This window comes from Anguilla rostrata, chromosome 3, assembly GCF_018555375.3.
Source record: "Anguilla rostrata isolate EN2019 chromosome 3, ASM1855537v3, whole genome shotgun sequence".
NCBI lineage: Eukaryota > Metazoa > Chordata > Actinopteri > Anguilliformes > Anguillidae > Anguilla > Anguilla rostrata.
In genome coordinates, this window is record NC_057935.1 from 20,006,310 (window position 1) to 20,025,087 (window position 18,778).

The 18,778-nt window shown below is 41.5% G+C and overlaps 1 protein-coding gene across 2 annotated transcripts in view; it reads left to right on the forward strand.

Annotated features, from left to right (window-relative positions):
• arhgap15 (Rho GTPase activating protein 15) overlaps positions 1-18,778 on the forward strand; it is a 120,018-nt gene that overhangs the window by 91,756 nt on the left and 9,484 nt on the right. For both annotated transcript variants that reach the window (XM_064326658.1, XM_064326659.1), the window contains one exon: positions 11,724-11,829. In XM_064326658.1, the coding sequence (XP_064182728.1) occupies positions 11,724-11,829 (106 nt within the window). The remainder of the gene's footprint in view (positions 1-11,723; positions 11,830-18,778) is intronic.

An 18,778-nucleotide genomic window follows, 5' to 3' on the forward strand; every position in this document is an offset into this window, starting at 1 on the left:
AGGAAGAGCCTCTATCTGTCCTAATTTACTGTATTTTGTTTGTATTCACAGACCCCTTAAAAAAAAAAAGTCAGGAGCACAATTTCAGGGATGGACTACGAGGTAGCGCCAAGTCGTTACGCTGATGAGGGACGCGGACCTACTTTGGTCAAGCGCACAACTTCATTTACAATAAATGGACTGGGAAATGAGAATGGGAATCAGAACCTGCTTCAGAATTGATATTGTACTTAATTCGACCTTTCCCGCCCTTTTTCCTCCATTAATTAAATCTGCCAAATTGGGACCGCGGTCATTTGTCCTCTGATGTATCGAGCAGAGCTCTGCGCGATGACAGGGATTTTATGACTTTCTATGGCAGCGATCCCAACGCAATCTGCAATATGGGTGAGAATATGAAGGGAAATTACGGGTGGAAAAAAAAATAACTTGACAAGACAAAATACAGCAGCAATCGCTTGTGATGAAACCCACACTCCCTTTGCTGGTTACAGGAATCCCATGTATTTTTTATACATGTATCTTTCTGTCCTGATGAAATAGGGGATAGTTCAGAGTTTATTGAGGTTCCTTGGGTTATCATACGTCAGCATTGCACAAAATCTTCTCTTTTTCCAAAAAATAGAAGGAATTCATTGGAACAGCATTTAAAAAAAAAAAGTTTTTCATTTATCAAAACAGTTACGAGATATCTACAGTATGTGGAGCTGGACAAGAGACAAAACATGATACCAAAAAAAAAAAAAGACAAGAACTTTTGCGTGACACTGACGCACTGTGCTCTTTACTCCCAGTCATGAGTCACAGATCATAAGATCACCCTGCCGTTATTATTTTGCAATAATATTTCACCTGAGGTCTACAATTAGAAGGAAGTTCCCTGTAAAAAATGTAAAAAAGAAAAAGAAAAAAGAAGAAGAAAATGGACCCTTGGGTAAATTCCTGGTCGTAAGTACTAAGCTCACACCAAACAGATGGCCTTTACAAGATTTATAGATTTTTGGAACATCAAAATCTGTCCCTGAGCACCCTCCACCCCCCACCCCCCCACCACCCATCCCCTGAAGAAACAAACACTTTCCATTGTTGCAGAGTTACTGATACACTCTTGGGATTTCACTGTTTCTGTGAAAATGATAATATAAAAACTTTTTTGTATGGATGTTACTGTCCTCAGCAGATCATCATGGGTGTAAGTTAACCCAGAAAGTTGCTGACAACTCATAATGCCAGTACTCACTCTGTACCTTTGGCTTCCTGTTACTGTGTCTGTCATTGGAAAGACATTAATGTCAAAACAAGCAGCTTTGGAAGCTCTAAACCTAGGACTGTATTTCTGAAATAATATTTCTCAGAAATACCATTCAAGCAACCATTTTAGCTTCAATGTCGACTTTTCCATCGAGCTGCTAAAAAAGTTTTTTTCATCCTTTCCCATCGCGTACTGGTCCACCTGGCTGGCAAGTCCAGTAGACCTACAAGCGGATACCTTTAGCTCCGCCCCTGTTCTCGGCCCCTCCTCCTTCACTACTTAGCCCGCGTGTTTGATTAGTTAATAGTCCCCGGTGCTCAGGTGGGATGGGCTCCCTGGTTCCCGTCCCGCCAAGCTGTTCTTTTGGAAGAGAGAGGAAGCAGCTGTGTTTACCGCCTGGGCTCTGGCACGCTCCTCCGCGGAATATATTATTCATATCGCTCCGTATCAGAGCGAGATCCGCCACCACCTGTCTCTCTCGCTGACAAGCTCGGCCTTTTGTGAGCGCCCCGTTTCGAAATTACTCCCGCGTTGATGAATTGGGTATTTACGAGCGTTGCTGACTAACATTGTCGCGCTGATATCGTGGGGGTGGGTGGGTGAGGGGGGGTGGGGGGGTGGGGGGGGGGTTTGCAAGGGCTTCGGTGTCAAAATTTGCCTGGCGAAAACGGACAATGCGAGGATTCGAGACGCCTCGTTCCCCGGCTCTCAGAGGAAGGGTTTTTGGTGAGGATGATTGTTAGCGCACAACATCAATCAGTATCAGCGGTTAGCGTTTTTCTGCCATCTTATTTGCCAGTGCTGTTTCCTGCCACTCTATTGCTAAATTATTTTCAACAAACCATCAGGCTGAAAAGGCCCTCTGGTGCCTAATTGATTAGTTTGAAGTAAACTATGTTTTCATTTAGCTTTGTTTGCACAAAGCACAGCAAAAATATATTTGGTGTCACTCAAGGTTACTCAAACCTTGTTTAATGAATATTTGTCTTGACCAAAAAGTCAAGACAAAAATTTCCTGAGGACAATTGTGCCTCCTATTGAACTAACATATTGGTACCCCCAACACAAACAGATTTAATAAAAAAAACATTTGATTGTGTCAAATTGGCCATTAAAATACAGGAATGAAAGGGATCAAATGTGGCACATTCATCGTATAGGTGCATTGTCTGAACAGAAAAGCACAATATACGCTGTATAACTGGAGTCGTTGTGCAAAACGCATGAGGAGAAAGTGATAAACTTTTCTTTTCTTTGTTTGCTTGTTTTTCAGCATCATATTTGCATATTAACTATTAATCAATGCATCTGCAATTCTGGTTTTGAATTAAGAGGGGGAAAAACATATTGGGAAAACAACACTGTGGAGCTTCTTAAATTTGTAATTAACAAATCTATTACCAATTCTGTTAATTTATTAATATGCATCGTTCTGTTAGAAGAGCATTAATACACAATGGCAGAAAGAAACTCATTTCAGCACTTTGGAGACATCAGTGGCTTTTAATAGCCTCTGCACCCCCTTATCTGTGTACCACATTATTATAGTAAGTGCATTCAGAAATAATTTGGCTTCAAATATATTTTTTTAATGAATCCCAACCTTATTTGCATGCAAGAATGTTGTCAGCTTCAATCTTTGAAATGCAAAATATATCTAATTTCTATATTTTATCAAGGAGCTTTTTATGTTTAATAAATTACAACTAAGATCCTCCAAGACTTTGCTTTCCATTTCCTAAAAGCAGAAAAAAGCGCACATTTCAAATCTTAATCACTACCTGCAAGGTAATTAGCAGTTTGCAAATATTTGCCTGGATGGAAGCATTAAACTCAATAACAAGTTATTCAACAAGCTTTATAATAATAATAATAATAATAATAATAATAATAATAATAATAATAATAATAATAAGAATAAGAATAAGAATAATAATAATAACTACCTTTAAAAATAAAACATATTATAGAACAAAATCAAGAGCATTTTAGACACTGAATGTGTAATTATGGACCAATATTAATACTGCAATAAGGTAGCATGATAGGGCTTGAATCAGTTGATAACTAAGATGTTTGTAAATATCAAAGCACAATTTTTGAAGTACTTTAAACACTGTAGGTTTCACCTACCTTGTAGTGTAAAATTGCTGTAATTGACAGATGTCCAAAGGCTCTTTACATACCAACATCATATGTTAATGAGGCATATTGACTCAATTTAAAGTGGGCAGTAGCCTTTTGCCACAGTATATCTGCATACCTTGACAGGCAAAAGAAAATATTTTATATTTCTCTATCTTAATACTGCATTCAGGCATCTTAACAGAATTATCTTAAGTATCAATACACATTCATGCAACATTCAAAGAAAATATGTATCACTATGAGTTTAGGAATTATGCTGGATTAGCACTGTTAATATTTGTTAAAATGGTGTTTTTATACCTGGGTGTAGACGAACACCAAGAATGGATCCCTTCTCATTTTTAATTGTCTGGGGCCATAACAAATCATGAATCAGCTGAGAAACTGAACTGGTGGCTGATACAGTGGTTTTAACTGCTGGTAAGAAACTCACAGACCACATAGAGCCGTTTAGAATTTTTTTCCACAATTTTAGATTTTTTTGTAGTTTTTTTGGATAATAATCGACAAAACCGAGATAGTTACAAGGATAAACATGACACATCAGGGAAAAAGTCTCAGCATGGAAATGCATTTGTCCCTGTTAGTGGGTGGAAAAACTCAAAATCACCATTAACACTAAACTCAGGAAAAACCCATGAATCCAAGAATCTAAACCATGTAAACCAATATGCCGTGTTTCATTGTTAAAATATTCTGCAATAATCGTACTGAAAATGATCCCTGTTACTACTACCATTATTAGTAAAAGTTGTTTTCATCGTTTGCCTAGGTCCATTTCTGTAAACGTGGAGAATTTGAGTGAGCTAAATGGTAAATGGGCTGCATTTATATAGCGCTTTTATCCAAAGCGCTTTACAATTGATGCCTCTCATTAACCCATTCACACACACACTCACACACCAATGGTGAAAGGCTGCCATGCAAGGCACCAATCAGCTCATGGGGAGCAATTAGGGATTAGGTGTCTTGCGCAGGGACACTTCAACACGCCCAGGGCAGGGGATCGAACCGGCAACCCTCTGACTGCCAGACAACCGCTCTTACCTCCTGAGCTAAGTTTCCCCAGCTGAGCTGTTGATCATACTGTGGACCCAGGGAAGCTGACTAAAAATGTCCATTTCCCCCATAAGATTGGCACCGCAATGCTCATTTATCACTTGAATCGCACATTTTACGTGAAGAGATAACTAATGATAGCTGCTAATACAGGGGTGAGAATGAGCTTTTCTATGATCTCTGTGTGTCGGGGAACGCATGGCCCTTCTTCATAGGCAGTTAAAGGTCACAGTGCAGCAAGTGAACCAGGTCAAATAATGTTTGGGATGATTTCAAACCGTATGAAAGGAGAGGAAAGGTGACGGGTGATTATGAACCGTAAAGGATGATCAAAACTAAAACTGGATGTGCCAGACGTTTCTACCAAATGCTTATCTGCAAATGAGCAATAAGTTTGTAATTTGAAATTGGCAGCTGGGGAAAGGGTTTGATTTTTATCAGAGCCCATTTTTCTGTTTTCTGAACTTGCAGCCAAAGGATGTCAGAATTAATTTAGCCCAATTTAACATTTTTTTCTTAGAAGTTATATAGATATTTCAAATTCTTAATATCGCTGCACTGCTGAAGAACAGTATAATATCATAAGTCGAGTTCCCACATACAATTTTGGACATCTTCCAATGGAATATAGCATCCTTTCTCTATTTCACAAGGCCCAAATTTATATTGTAACCTTCAGAGGCCTGTTGTGGAGATTAGCAGCATGGTCATAGGTGTTAAAAGGTAGAAGCCGGTGTGCATCAGCAGTTGTGGCAGCCTTAGCCCTGACCCCGAACACTCTGGAAAAACAGAAAAGCCCCGATGGATTCTGAAAGAGAGCAAGCGCAGCAAATGCCCGAGAATTGAATGTTTGAAGTAGAAAAAAAAAATAGAAATGAAAAACAAAAAGGAAAACAAATGGCAAACGCAGCAGCTTTTCACTCCTCGGGTATTGACAACGCAATCGGGTCTCGGGCTGAGGGAAAGAGATCTGTCTGAGGAGCAGTAACCTGGCCTGAAAAGTGAGGCCTGATAGATGTAAATAAGGATGTCCTCGCCATCTGTCCGGAGAGGGGTCTCTCCAGTTCGTGCCTGGCTGCAGTGGAGGAATAATTAATGGATGATGTCCGTTCTACAGGCAGCGGAGATGAAAAAAATGAGGTTTTAATCTGGCCGTGGACTCTTTGTTGGGGCCAAATCAAAACCTCAAAAGAAAGTGACTGGCCGTTCTGTTTGCTTGAAACAGTGCAAGCTACCTGCTTCTGTCATGGGAAAATTGCAGTTGAAACCAGTCTAAGTGAAGCGAAATCAAAATAAATGAAACTTCTTCCTGGTTTCCTCTGACTCCTTTTCAACTGCAGAGAACAGTGAACTGACTTGAGAGTGTCCTCTAATTTAGGGCACGCGCTCTGAAATAAGAACACATCGGGAACAGAGGTAGCCTGAAACTATGAAATGTTTGTATCACTGAAAGAGATGAAAATACATAACTTTTAAGAATTTGAAACAACCGAGAAGAAGTATGAACCCATCCGAACCAAGAGATCCACTGACTGCTAGTGAATCCGTGTGTCTGGCTGCAGAGACAGAAGTGCTCTTTAACATTCTCTACCTGAGATTGAGAGAAACAGAGTGATTCAGCGGCATAAGGCTGGTCGTGTGCTGTATGGAACGGTTTGCGCCGGGCTGGACTGCATAGTGGGACGGAGATGATTGATCGCTGCTGATTCGAGGCCTTTTCCCCAAGATCAGCAAGAATGAGCTGCTCCACCCCAGAGCTTGAGGGAAAAGCCCTGCTTGTTCAATAAGGAGAATACAGAGAAGAGCGTTTGGAGCGCTAATGAGATGCGGGCGCGTCCATGCGATCTTAGCGGCGCCCTTCCGTGCGTGTTTACCGCAGAGCTTCAGTCGGAGCTCGTTATGAATCACTGGGTCTGAATGGGCTCATTTCCCACAGGTGGTCTTGATGCAAATGAAAGCAGTGTTACCTTAGGCAGACAAGACCTTTCCTCCAAAGGATGAAGCCAGAGGAACAAGAGACTCCTCTGTGGTCTCTTTCCTGTCTTTGGGAACAGTGGGGAAATGAGTCGGTGATAATTTGCCATGTGGAGACTCGTTACATGAACTGAGCACCGCCCTTTTGGCACACATGGGGTTTCACTTGCTAGTTCCTCTTCAAGTTGATCTTTATGTATCTAAGGTAAGGGTGTCCAATGTGGCGAGAAGGGGTAAAATGTTATTATTAGAAAGTAGCATAACTGTTTTTTTTCTTTAATTTAGCAGTTGCTTAGAACTATATTCAAGAGGGCTTTCATTGCCATAAAATATTATGGGTGGAGAGCACTATTCCATTATATGGTGGTAGTGTTTGTATAATATCATACACAATCATATTTAATAAAGTAAGAAATAGTAAAATAACACATCTTACTAATCTTCCAATTCTTGTAATTAATCTTGTACTCTGACCAAAGTCCCTGATGCATCATGGGAGAAAGTGCCAACTGCATACCAAAAAAACAAATAAATAAATAAATCATTACACAGAAACAAAGTTGTGACATATTCTGCTGGGAATCACCTTTGGCAAGGGGTAAGCCCTGCACCTTCCATGACAGACCGTGTTCTGGCAAACCTGGCAACCTGGAAACCTGGCGCCTATGAGGGCATCTGCTGCCTGTTGCAATGCCAGGTCACAGGGCACTTGCAATCACCCGTCTTGGTGGTTCAAAGTGAGCACTTGACTGGGCCGTGCCAAGGGTGGGGGAGGGGTTGGAGGGGTTTGGGGGGGGGGGGGGTTCTGGCCAGTTCCTCAGTCAGAAAGGCCCAAATGGCAGCTCGTCCTTTTGAGGCACTGTACTAGCGCACGGACAGGCCCCGCAGTCTGGTGTCGGACCTTGCCAGTGCTGACTGTGGCCAGACGGGGCTATTTACAAAAGTCTGCCTGCTAAAACTATGCATGAAGTGTCTTCCTCTGACTCCTGTCCGTGCGAGTCTGACTCGTTGACTGTAGTGTGAGGAGAAGTGGCAGCTGACTTCCCTTGCTGTAGAGGACATCACACACATGTCGCTGCTCTCCTGAATCAGTATTGCATATTGCAGGAATGAGCACCAATAAATACAATCAGACATTCCAGACTGGGGAGGAAAGGGGTGGGTTTTGTTTTGAATTGCTTACTGTCTAGCCATTAGCCTTCATGCAATGGAAGCAGTCCCTGTGGGGCCATTAGGGCTCACCTGTGTCAAAGGTAGACCTTTTTTCCTTTGTCTACTTTGCTTGTCTTGAAGTGACAGGAGGCATGGAAGAATTTCCTCTCAAGTTTCTAAATTTGCTGGACTACCCAAACCAAGGAGCTCAAACAACGAAGTCAAAACCCAAATAAAAATAAACATTTCAGCTATCCGTATAAGACATGTAAGACATCACAGAGGACAGGCTTGTGAGGTGCTCCATGCTTACTCATTGATGATCCCCATACTCATTAGACATTCATTAAATGGACAATTGTCGAGTTTAGTTTTCTCTAAATAATCTGTATTAATCCTAGTGAAATGCAAGTGTGCCTGTCTACCAATTGAACCAGTGGTGATGTAATGAATGTTCCAAGATAATATCATCACCCCACTGCCACCGACACATCCACACACCAATCCTCAGTCCAAAAAAACAGAAAGAGAAGCGCAAACATCTGTTTGGGTTTGCCAGCACACCCAGGTTCTGTAAATTGGAAAAAGACACGTGACCAACGCTCTGTCCAAATCCTCGATGCCGTTAGGGCTAAATCCCAAGATTTACTCTCAGCGATTATCAGCCTATCACAAAAAAACACACCAAATGCCATGAGCATCTGTTGTGGGCCCTCCATGGTGTGAGTCTGACGCTTCGCTAGCTTCCCTGCACTCTCAGTGTTTGACCCGGTCAGGTAAGGGCAGGAATCAGGGGGGAAGGTGGATGTCAGGGATCGGAGAGCTAACTGAACAGGAAATGTTGGTGCGGTGTTGCTGTGAAAATCTAAACCCGCTCAGCCTTACCCTGCTAGACTGATGAATGTTAACTGAGCCTTGGGCTGGATACCCCTCAGTGCCCCCCCCCCCCCTTTCACCCCCATTCTTCTTTAACCCTGCTCCACCATTTGCAAGCACACACTTGGACAGAACCACATCCGATTACCCAGTTAAATGTTTTCACATCCAGGCACTGTTACTTATTTTGTATGTGTTTTCAGAGCTACCAAGACTGTTTCGCAATACGTTATAACTCACAGTTGAATTTTTTTTTGTTGAATTTTTTTCAAATAAAGAAGTCATGAAACATCCTTTAACAGACAATTGACCAGTATGTGCTTGGCACATCCGCTTTAACACTTTTCCCACATATTTCCTTTCCAAAAAGTCTAAATTAAGTTTGCATCCAATTACTATCAATTGTTAAATGATAATTAGAACTGTTTGGTAAACAGCCATAGGTCCCCTTAATATTTTTTATGTAAAAAGAACTAAGGCTTTGGGGTGAAGCTCACTCAATGCTGTGGGCTTGTAGCTTTTAATCCTTAAGATCTAAAACATGACACGTGCCCCTTGTCATTACACAGTGATTAAATGTTCCTTTTTTGTCCAGGTTGTATTATGTTTAGGTGAGAAAGTACTATAGATTGCAGAAAATGATTGCAGGAAGCGGACACAAACAGAAAAGGTGCTGAATCTGCAATAAGCAATATTATAAATGTCTCGCAGGCTGAATGGACAGTAGGTCTCTCGACACCCTGTTACCTTTTAGCCTCTTGTTCCAATCCATCAAAGAGCAGTCAGCTCAGGATATTACACAGCAAGGCATGGGCATAAATACAACTAACGGCAGTTGATTTCAGTGTGTTTACTTCCACCAGTTTGTGTGAATTCAGTCCCGTTCACTTCCACCAGTTCAGGTGAATTCAATCAGTTCACTCACACCAGTATGGTTAAATTCAATCAGTTCACTTCCACCAGTTCAGTTGAGAGCCACCATTTTTATTTTTTATATAGATGTAAATATCCTGGGGATGATTAAATGAGCCTAAACATGATAGTGTGATCCTCATAGCTTTTTTTTTATTTTTATTTTTTAAATATCTGTAGAAAAAAAATGTGAGATGAGATTGTGGTCTGTCCAAGCAGTCATTCATGAAGCAGCTGCTTTTTACCCTTCGATTACAAGACAGAAGTGAACTGTAATAACAGACAGTATGTAACAGTATTCCTATTATCTGACATTATAGACTTGATGTATTGAGCTACGCTGTGGCCTGGCTTGTCAGGGATCATTGTCATTTAGAACAGAGGCATCGCTGCGTGCGGATAATCAAAGCTGGCAGGCACCTACAGCAAGGTGCTCAGTCAGGCAAAGAGAAGCCTGTCCGAGAGGGCCGTGTTCAGCTGGATTAATGTCACGCATTAATATTAATAACTCTAACACAGCAATAAAGAGAGTAACATGAGGATCAACAGAGAGGCATGTATTCCTGAGAAAGAGTGACAGCTGAGAAATCTCTCTCATATTCCCAAAACGTAGGGAATTATTTGAGATGTCTGTAGTTCATACGTACGCGACTTATTTTTTGTCATAAAAGCCAGGGAAAGTACTTAGGTGCACAATTATAAATAAACAAGTAAACAGCCCTTGAAGTGCTGAATTATATCCCCTTGCTGCATCCACCCAAATGTTGTTTTGAGCTGCATTTTTTTTCTGGTAGCACCAATTTTGTTTCCTGATAGCGGTGCATGATGTGTACAAATCCCAGGCACTCTTTCTGCCGTCCTGGAATAATGACGTGGGAAAAATTCTGAGAACTCTGCAGTGCATAACAGAGTTTACCACGACAGTGACCCATGGAAAAAGGGCCTACTTAGCTTTAGCATTTATTTCTTTAGAATCCAAAACAATATATTTTCACCCTTCATCGCCTGCTAACTTAGCGCAGCATTCGCGCCAGTCATTCCCCATTTGTATACATTAGCGGCACGAACGGAGGCCATGACAGTTATTCATGCTCTGGGAGCGCGCTCAGAAATGTTCACCACTACCTCACGAAAAAAAAAATAAAATGAGGGAATATGAAAAAGACAGGGGGTTGGGGGGGGGGGGAGGGGGGGAACCCCGCACTCAGCAGCTTTGAGCGGTTGTGAGGTGAGACGCAACTTTTTGATTTATCTTATCTTATGGTCCCTAGAAGGTACAATTTTCTACATAGCTGTCAATAATAATTTGTTGTGATTTTCCTGCCAGATTTACAAAAGGGTAGGATTCCTTCTGTAAAGTAATCGTGATAAATGTTGCAGCTAGCGTGCTGCAGGTAGCTACTTCGAGAACCATTATGATTACTTGGTCCTCGCTGGATGATAATGGCTGCTATACCTCTCTGTATTGCAGTAATCACTGATCTGGGCAGAGATAAAGGTAGCCGGGGAGGCGGTGTGGTTTGTCATTCGGGGCTCTGAATCGCTGACTCGAGCTGTTGTGTATTAACAGGTTCGGGTTCCGCCTCGTGCCAGACCCTTGCTCGGTAGTTCATTTTTTAATGGTGTAAGCCATGGGCTGTGATTTATTGGGTTTGCTATCATTCCCTCACCTGGAAAGAAACATAAATTTCAAAACTGAGATTCGTGAAATTCACACACACACACACGCACACACACTTCCAAACATAGTTTTGTAGGTCGACAAATTACAATACATACTATTCCTTAAAGAAAACTGAAGTGATTCATCATCCCCATGCTTTAAGGAAGGGATAGATAAATCGGGCCCTGAAGGCCAGGAGGGCTGCTGGTGTTCTTTTCTACCTGATAGTCAGGGGCGGGGCTAAGGCGGTATAACAGAGAAAGCTTTCCCACTAGCAGGTCCAGAGGGCCCCTATAGGACCAGCTATGTATGTGTGTGTGTGTGTGTGTGTTTGCTTGCTTGCTTGCGTGTGTGTGGGGGCCCTTTCTCATATTTTTCCCCTGCACAAATCATTTCTAGAGCCGCCCCTGCTGATAGTTAATTGGTTGATTGGTTAATTGAAGTCACTGATTGGCCAGAGATGCCACTCACCTGGTGTCCCTGCTACTGTAGGTCTAAATGCATCCGTGATCAGAGGGGAGGAATGAACATCAACAACACTACAGGCCTCCAGGGGCCAGATTTGATTCTGAGGTCTAAGGGAATGACATTCTGTATACAAGCAATGTTATTATATGGATGAATGCTCATGATTAAAACTGTGCTGTAATATCCTTGCTAATATTTTCAGTGTGGTTTTCTTAACAGAAACAAAGGATGATAAACAACGGGTGCAAGCCATGAAGAAGCTGGTACATCAGCTTCCCAAGCCTAACCACGACACAATGAAACTTCTCTTCAAACACCTGCAGAAGTAAGTCCAAACCCCAAATACTGTCACTGCTCTTGACACACAACATTTATCCAGAGAAACCTACACAGACTAATTCATTAATTACTATTTTCATACAATACACATATAACTGGTTGGTTTGCTGAAGCTTCTGTTATTGCTCAAAGATACACATATGGGAATTGCAGAAAAGCAGCTTCACGTAGTATAACGTTGTGCTATTCGCCCCAGTTCCCTAACCATTATATTACAGTGTCACACCTATATAATATCTATTTTACCATTCTGTTCTGAACCACCTATATACCAAATAAATATTTTAACACAAATCACAGAAAAAAAATAATACAGCACAATGTTTTAGCACATATAGTACATTTTTCATCTAACTAACCCAGAGCACTTTAATTAAAATGTAAAAAGTCAGAGGTCACAGCAGAGAACAAAATGTTTGCCAGAAAAAAACCCTGAGCTGGTTACTGGAGTGGTAAGTATGCGATATATAGATGGCCATGCATTGTGTAGCATAAACACATGGGTACAGTATGTGTGAAACTGAGCATGCCACTTAATTTGCATACCCCAAAAGAACTGGAATATTTCTACATTTCCAATATGTAGTCATTCACCTTCTACTAATAAAGTATACTTATTTTCTTAATTAAGGCAAGATCTCCCATATTCTACTCCTTTTTGTGCATGACAGTTTTGAGCATGTCTGTACTCACTTCTGCTGCAAGACATTTGATCTAGAAAGTTCTCTAAAGACCACTAACAACGCTCATGTATCACTGTACAGTAATGTGTCACACAGCCTGGTTCATCCTGCACTGAATGTATTTGTATACATTCTTATCATATCATCTGCTGTATATGAGAAAACTAATTAACTTGTTTCTTTGAACTAACGGTTCAGAAACCTCCACTGCTTTGTTCCTGCTTCTATTTCCAGCTCTTTGAAAGTCAGAGATATAACTTTTTAAAGATCAGCCCCATTTCAGAACCTGGGGAGCACTGCTAATTAATTAAGCACAGTGACCAAGCCTCAGTCAAGAGCGAATGGATATGAAAACCGTGATACGAGCGTCCTCGCTTCAAACCCGGCGACCGTAAACAATGGAATGACCGTGTCGACTTGCATTACATCTCAGTTCTTCAGATACGGCAGCTCCCTAAGTTCTGTTTTAATTACTCTCACATGAAAGCAGTAATTGCTGTGCATCAACTGTGATGCTGGAGACTGCAAGGTGAATCGCGTGAAATTACAAACAATTTTATGAAGTTCCTGTAAAAGGTTGAGGAGGGAATGGTATTGGGACTGTCTACTTCTTTCTTTGAACTTTTGACTCTTTCAACTGCCTACTGCAGAGTAGATGCATTATGGGATTCAAGTCTGTGCAGAATGGTGGCTAAGAGAGGGAGATGCAGAGGGTCACTATAATGGCTACTGTAACTGGACGGTTTCACATTTAATACCTTAGAATGGCACAGCTGTTGTTGCCCTGACCGAGGCAGCTATAGTAACCTTAAGTGCATTAGTAGTCTGTGGTGTTAAAAAATGCATTGCAAGTCATATTAAACAGGAGTATCTGCTGAGTAAATGAATGATCGAATGCTACACGTAAGGTACTCTAGAGGAGCTGCAACATGGAGCTGTTGCCAGGCTACCAAGCCATGTGACCCGTATTCCTAGATTAGGACTCCATTTTGCTCCTGAAAGGGTTGTTCCAACAAAGCTTTGGACTGTAGCTAGGTCAGGAATGTGATGTCATCCTGATACCTTGGTGGTTTCTTGGCCATTATTGGCTTTATTATTATTATTGACCCATGTAAATCACCACATATTAAAATGAATCCATTGATAATGTGTAAAGTGTGAGTAACACTTAAGGTGCATAACGTGTCCGCTCAAAAGGCATGACTTGCTTCTTGTGTGTTTCTTGCCAATTTGCATATTATTAAGAACAGAAAAATAAAACTGAAAAAAAACTGTGAAGTCAACAATACCTGTGGTCAAAGAGTTGCTTTCCCTGTGTGATAATTATTTTCCTTCATTGCATGTAAAGATGTAAATTGGAGCGATAATTACCTACAGGAAAAATAAATCCAGAACTCCCAAGCCCTTTACACATTTTAATTGCACTGATTTGAATCTAATTCACCGGCTATTGACCCTTAAACCTCATGTAATAGTAATCCATAATGGCGTAGCTCTAAGGAGACAGAGAGAGTCATGACCATCCTGTAATAAAATCCCTCTAATTCTCTCAAGTTAAAGGTCGCAGGGGATCTAAAATTCCCAAGGGGGTTTTAGACAAATATCCTCAGCTCGATTGAAATATTCAAATAATCCTAACATTAGGCCCATCGATAAGGCTGAAATTACACTTGGAGATTCTAGAGTTACTGGATCTTAGAAATATTGCCCGGAGGCTGCTTGTAGTTACTGTAGGTCAGTGTATCTGTGAGGCTCACCGTGTGATTAGGAAGATCGAAGGAACCAGCAACTCTGCCCTGTTTGATTTACTTCACTTCCAGGGTTCACAGTTCTTGGCTATGCCACTATTGATAATTGCCTTTTTATTGTTCTATCGGAACAATTCAGCTCACCAAAACAGTTCACATCCTCCAAGGAAACATTTTACAATCTAAATAGTTCTGCCTATAAAAGCAAAAACATGGGTCATCCCTGCATGACCTCAAAAGAACATGAAGCATTGAATGAAAAAAAGGACGTCAGTTCCCTCACCAACGATGCCTGTTCATGTGAACAAAAACATTTATACTGCGGTTTTCACTGCTTGGTCCACACTTTGCCTGTCCTGCAGTGCCAGAATAGCGCTTCTCCATTATTTTGTTCCCCGAAGAATGCAGAACAAAGCAGTTGAAGTAAAGCCATCAGTCACAGCTCAGTGATGAAACTCTCTCCTTGCTGTAGAGCCCATTTTAGATTACCGTTACTGCTGCCGCAGAGTTGATGCATTATGGGATTGTTTACAGCTTGAGCTGATAAATCTCTGAATCTCCCTGATACATATTACATCTGGGAAGTTCTTACCACTGGCAGTCTTAGGCACCATCCCCCACAAGAGGCAAATGGGACTGCAAATATCAACCGCTCCTGGATTGTTCCTGGGAAAAGGAAACCCTGGAGACCCAAGGGGAGGGGTTGGCTGGATATACGGGTCACTTCGTAATTACTTTCACATTAATTGTCACGTCCAAGAAAGAGCTTTCCCTCATTTCCTCATGTTCAAAACGCGTCTTGTCTTTTCCAAAACGTCATCTCGAACCCCAGTCCTACATGCTGCGCATGTTAAATGATTGCTTTTGTTGGAGAACAGTTCCATCGTCTTCACGTGCAAAGGGATGACATCATTGGCTAAATGCAGTATATTTTCAGGTCTGAAAACCTGAACAGAAAAGCCAGAATCAACCTTAAAATGTGGTGTGTAATAACCTGTGCTGCGGTTGCTCCGGCTGGTCAAAAACAAACTGAAAGGAACCGCTCGTACAACAACTCCCTCAAACATGGGAGCTTGTAAAATAAGAAAATCTAAAGACATAAAAAGTGGTTCTCATTTGGTCTCTGGTCTCAGTGAGCATGAATGCCATAGTAGGTGAATGGTCACCAAGACAACGCCAAAAGGAATAACATCTTGACTGGTCGATAATGGCACCGCATTACTTTTTTAACTAACCTAATCATAAAGTCTACAACACTGCTCCAACGCCCATCCATTTGATTGCTAGTGATATTGATTGATTGATATGATATTGAGAAATCATCATATTTAAAAAACATGTTGGGACAGTCTTGTCTACCTAATGGCTAAAAAAGTACTGCAAAATATTCATGCTTTTGATAAGATGGGGCATTTTCCTCTTCTGTTGAAAAGGGGGTGGGCATCACGCGTGGCTCAGAAAAGAAAACGCTCGGCGGTAAAGGCATCGCTCGTATCCGCTCTCTCTCACCGGCAGACACGACGGCGTATTAATCCGCCAGCTTCGAGGGCCCGGCGCCGGGCCCGCTCGGCGTCGGCCAGGCTGGCAGCGTGCGCGGGCCATGTGGCAAACTCCTTCTCCCCGGGGAGAGTTACCCTCTCTCCATGTTGCGTTTACCTCCTGCGCAGGTGGTCCCACTGCCCCCAGATGACTCATTTCAGGACCTTAGCCGGCCCGCACCGTGGAGCGTACCCTTTGGCGTGCGCTGGGTGGGTGGGGGGTTGTGGGGCTGGGGAGGGGTAGCGTCTGTTTGGCAAGCCCTGCCAGGTTCTCTATTACTCAGATTGTTAACTAATCAAACCGCGGCTGTTGTTGTTGTTGTATTTCTTGGATGTTCCACGCGATCTAATCCTAGGTTGCGAGCAGAAACACTGCACACCTCATGTGATAATCCTTGTAAAAGAAGCATGGCTTGGGGAAGATGCCACTAATGGATAAATATCATAGGCTGGCACACGGCCAGTACCTCGACCGAGAAGAATATAGCCAGGAACAACATCAAAAGTGATCATTACATCTATGGATTGACCCATTTTATTTTTGTTGCTGTATTCCAGGGAAGGTGTTTTTCTAAATCAACGTTTCTCACCAAGCACTTTTATTCTGTGTCAAAGAGAAAAGCATGACACAGCGTATACTTTATTTCACAGGATTGTGTGCAGGTCAGAGTCAGAGAAAGTCATAGGCTGTATACACCACACCCAAATATACAGATGTGATCTTTTTTCTTTCCTCCACCCTCAACCATCACTCTCTCTTCCTCCGTCCCTCTCTTCAGAGGCGCCTAATTAAGAAACTGCCTGGTTTTTGTGGATCTTTTTGATATAAATTACTCTCTAAACCACACCAAATTAACATCATCTGTGGATGTGAAAGGTTTTTTTTTTTTTCCTGTTTTTCATACAGGAGAGAAAGCTCTGGAGGGCATATGTTCAAATGAGGATGATTTTTTTTATTTTTTTTATTTTTGATTTGGTTTTAACCATCTAGTAGCAATGTGATTATTTGATCCCTCTTTTCAATACTTGACCTATGTGTTATTTAGTCCTCCCACCTTCAGGTGTCATCACTGAGTGTACAATGTAGTAGTCCTATCTGTTACTTCATGTAAATTGGACATGTCATTTTGGCAGAAAGTTTGATTAACAGACTGAAAAGAATGACACATACTGAAGAATAACACATGAAAAATGTGCACCTGCCTTTGACATGGCAACCATTCAGTGAACTCGACCTCGAATAACTGCAAAATTAGTCTTGCTTGTGATTAAGATTACGTTTTTGATAACAGGCAAGTCTTGTAAAATGGATATAACCTGTGTTTATATAACAACTGCTTTCTTGGAAATATAACCTTGTGAAAATATTTGATTGGACTTTCCTGGGGTTTTGTTTTTAGTATTACAAGTTTCATTCTGATGTAAATAGCAAGTTAAGGTAAACTTAGGTAAACTCAAACAAATTATTATTATTTATACATTTTCTATACACAGCTGTCATTTCTATATCTCAGTATTTTCTTAATTAAACATCAATTATGATTTCTTAATGACTGTTATTTGTGATTGACATTCATTGAACAAACACTAGTGTATCTCACAGAAATTGTCGACATTTTAAATGACAACAGGTTCTCCAAACTTGTTCTCTAACTAAAGGTTAAATACCGCATAGGAAAAAGAGACAAGTGTGACATTAAGAGGAAATTTAGTCTTCCTTGATCCCGTAATCTTGAGAACTACAAACTTTCAATGAGAAAAACGATGGATTCATTCAGCTGTTTCCATGCCGACATTGGATCGATGCATCGTCAAAAAGCCACAAAGCCCTCAGGCAGCAGGCCAGCGCAGAGTGTTTACTTTGCGGTGGTGCATCGCTACAAAACTGTCAATCTAACAGTGAAATATAACCCAAATGCACAGCAAAAGCGGTGTTATATGTTTGTCTAAACAGTACAGTAGTCTTTCAATTTCCACTGTGTTTGAAATAGCAGCTTTTTCTTAGAAGATACTATTGGAAGAAGGATCATGAAAGGTGAAAGGTCGTTGTGCTGGTGATTTTTAAAGGGCTGAGAGATTCATAAAAGCGTTGGTTATGTCTGCCATTACACATCCTGTGCTATAGATGGTAATTAGTCTCCATTAACTGCCTGTGGAAAAGAAATCCTAAATTTTACCCCTGGTAATCACACGGGGTATCATAGCACTCATAGGCTGCTACTGTAGCCACTGGCATGGTCCGAATTTGAGTGCAGATTTAGTTGGACTTGTTCGTTGGACACGTCAACAAGAAGTACCCCCACAACTATACGCAGAGGTCTGGGAGAGAGCCAGTGACCAAACTTGGAGAACGAGCAGGGCCTGCATCAAGGAAAACCAAAATGAGCCTGTGTGGTTCACTTCAGCATGCGCACGTACATGCATGCACATAATGTCAGAAAACAGCGGCAAACTCCCCTGTTTTCATGTGAATCATAAAAACTGAGTTTTCCTTTGTTCGCTTTTAAGACGAGAGGGAAAAAAAACCTGTACAAAAAATCATTTCAATAAGGAGCTCTATTTATACACCCTGGCACCCGAATGGCGCAGCACAAGTCTCTGAAGCTTGTCTCTAAATGCTCTTTGTTGTGGGTTAACTTAGTGCTCTCGCAGAGCCGGGATTCTTTATTCCTGATCCGCATTGCCTGGATTCAATAAGCGCGTGTATATCCATATTGTGACGATGTGGTCAAGGAAACCAGATTTCCTAAGTGTACCTTCGCGTTTCGACTTTGCTATTTATTCCTCTCTCGTGGGTGTTTTGGGAGTGGCGTTCATTTTTTCTCCTTTTTTTTTTTTATTCTTTCGTAATTCACCGCATTGGTTTTTCGAAGGTCTGCGCGTTATGTTTTTGTTCGCCTGTCCGAAGTCCCTCTCTCTCTCTCTCTCCGAACTTTCGGAAAATAAACCCTGAAACCTTAGGAGGC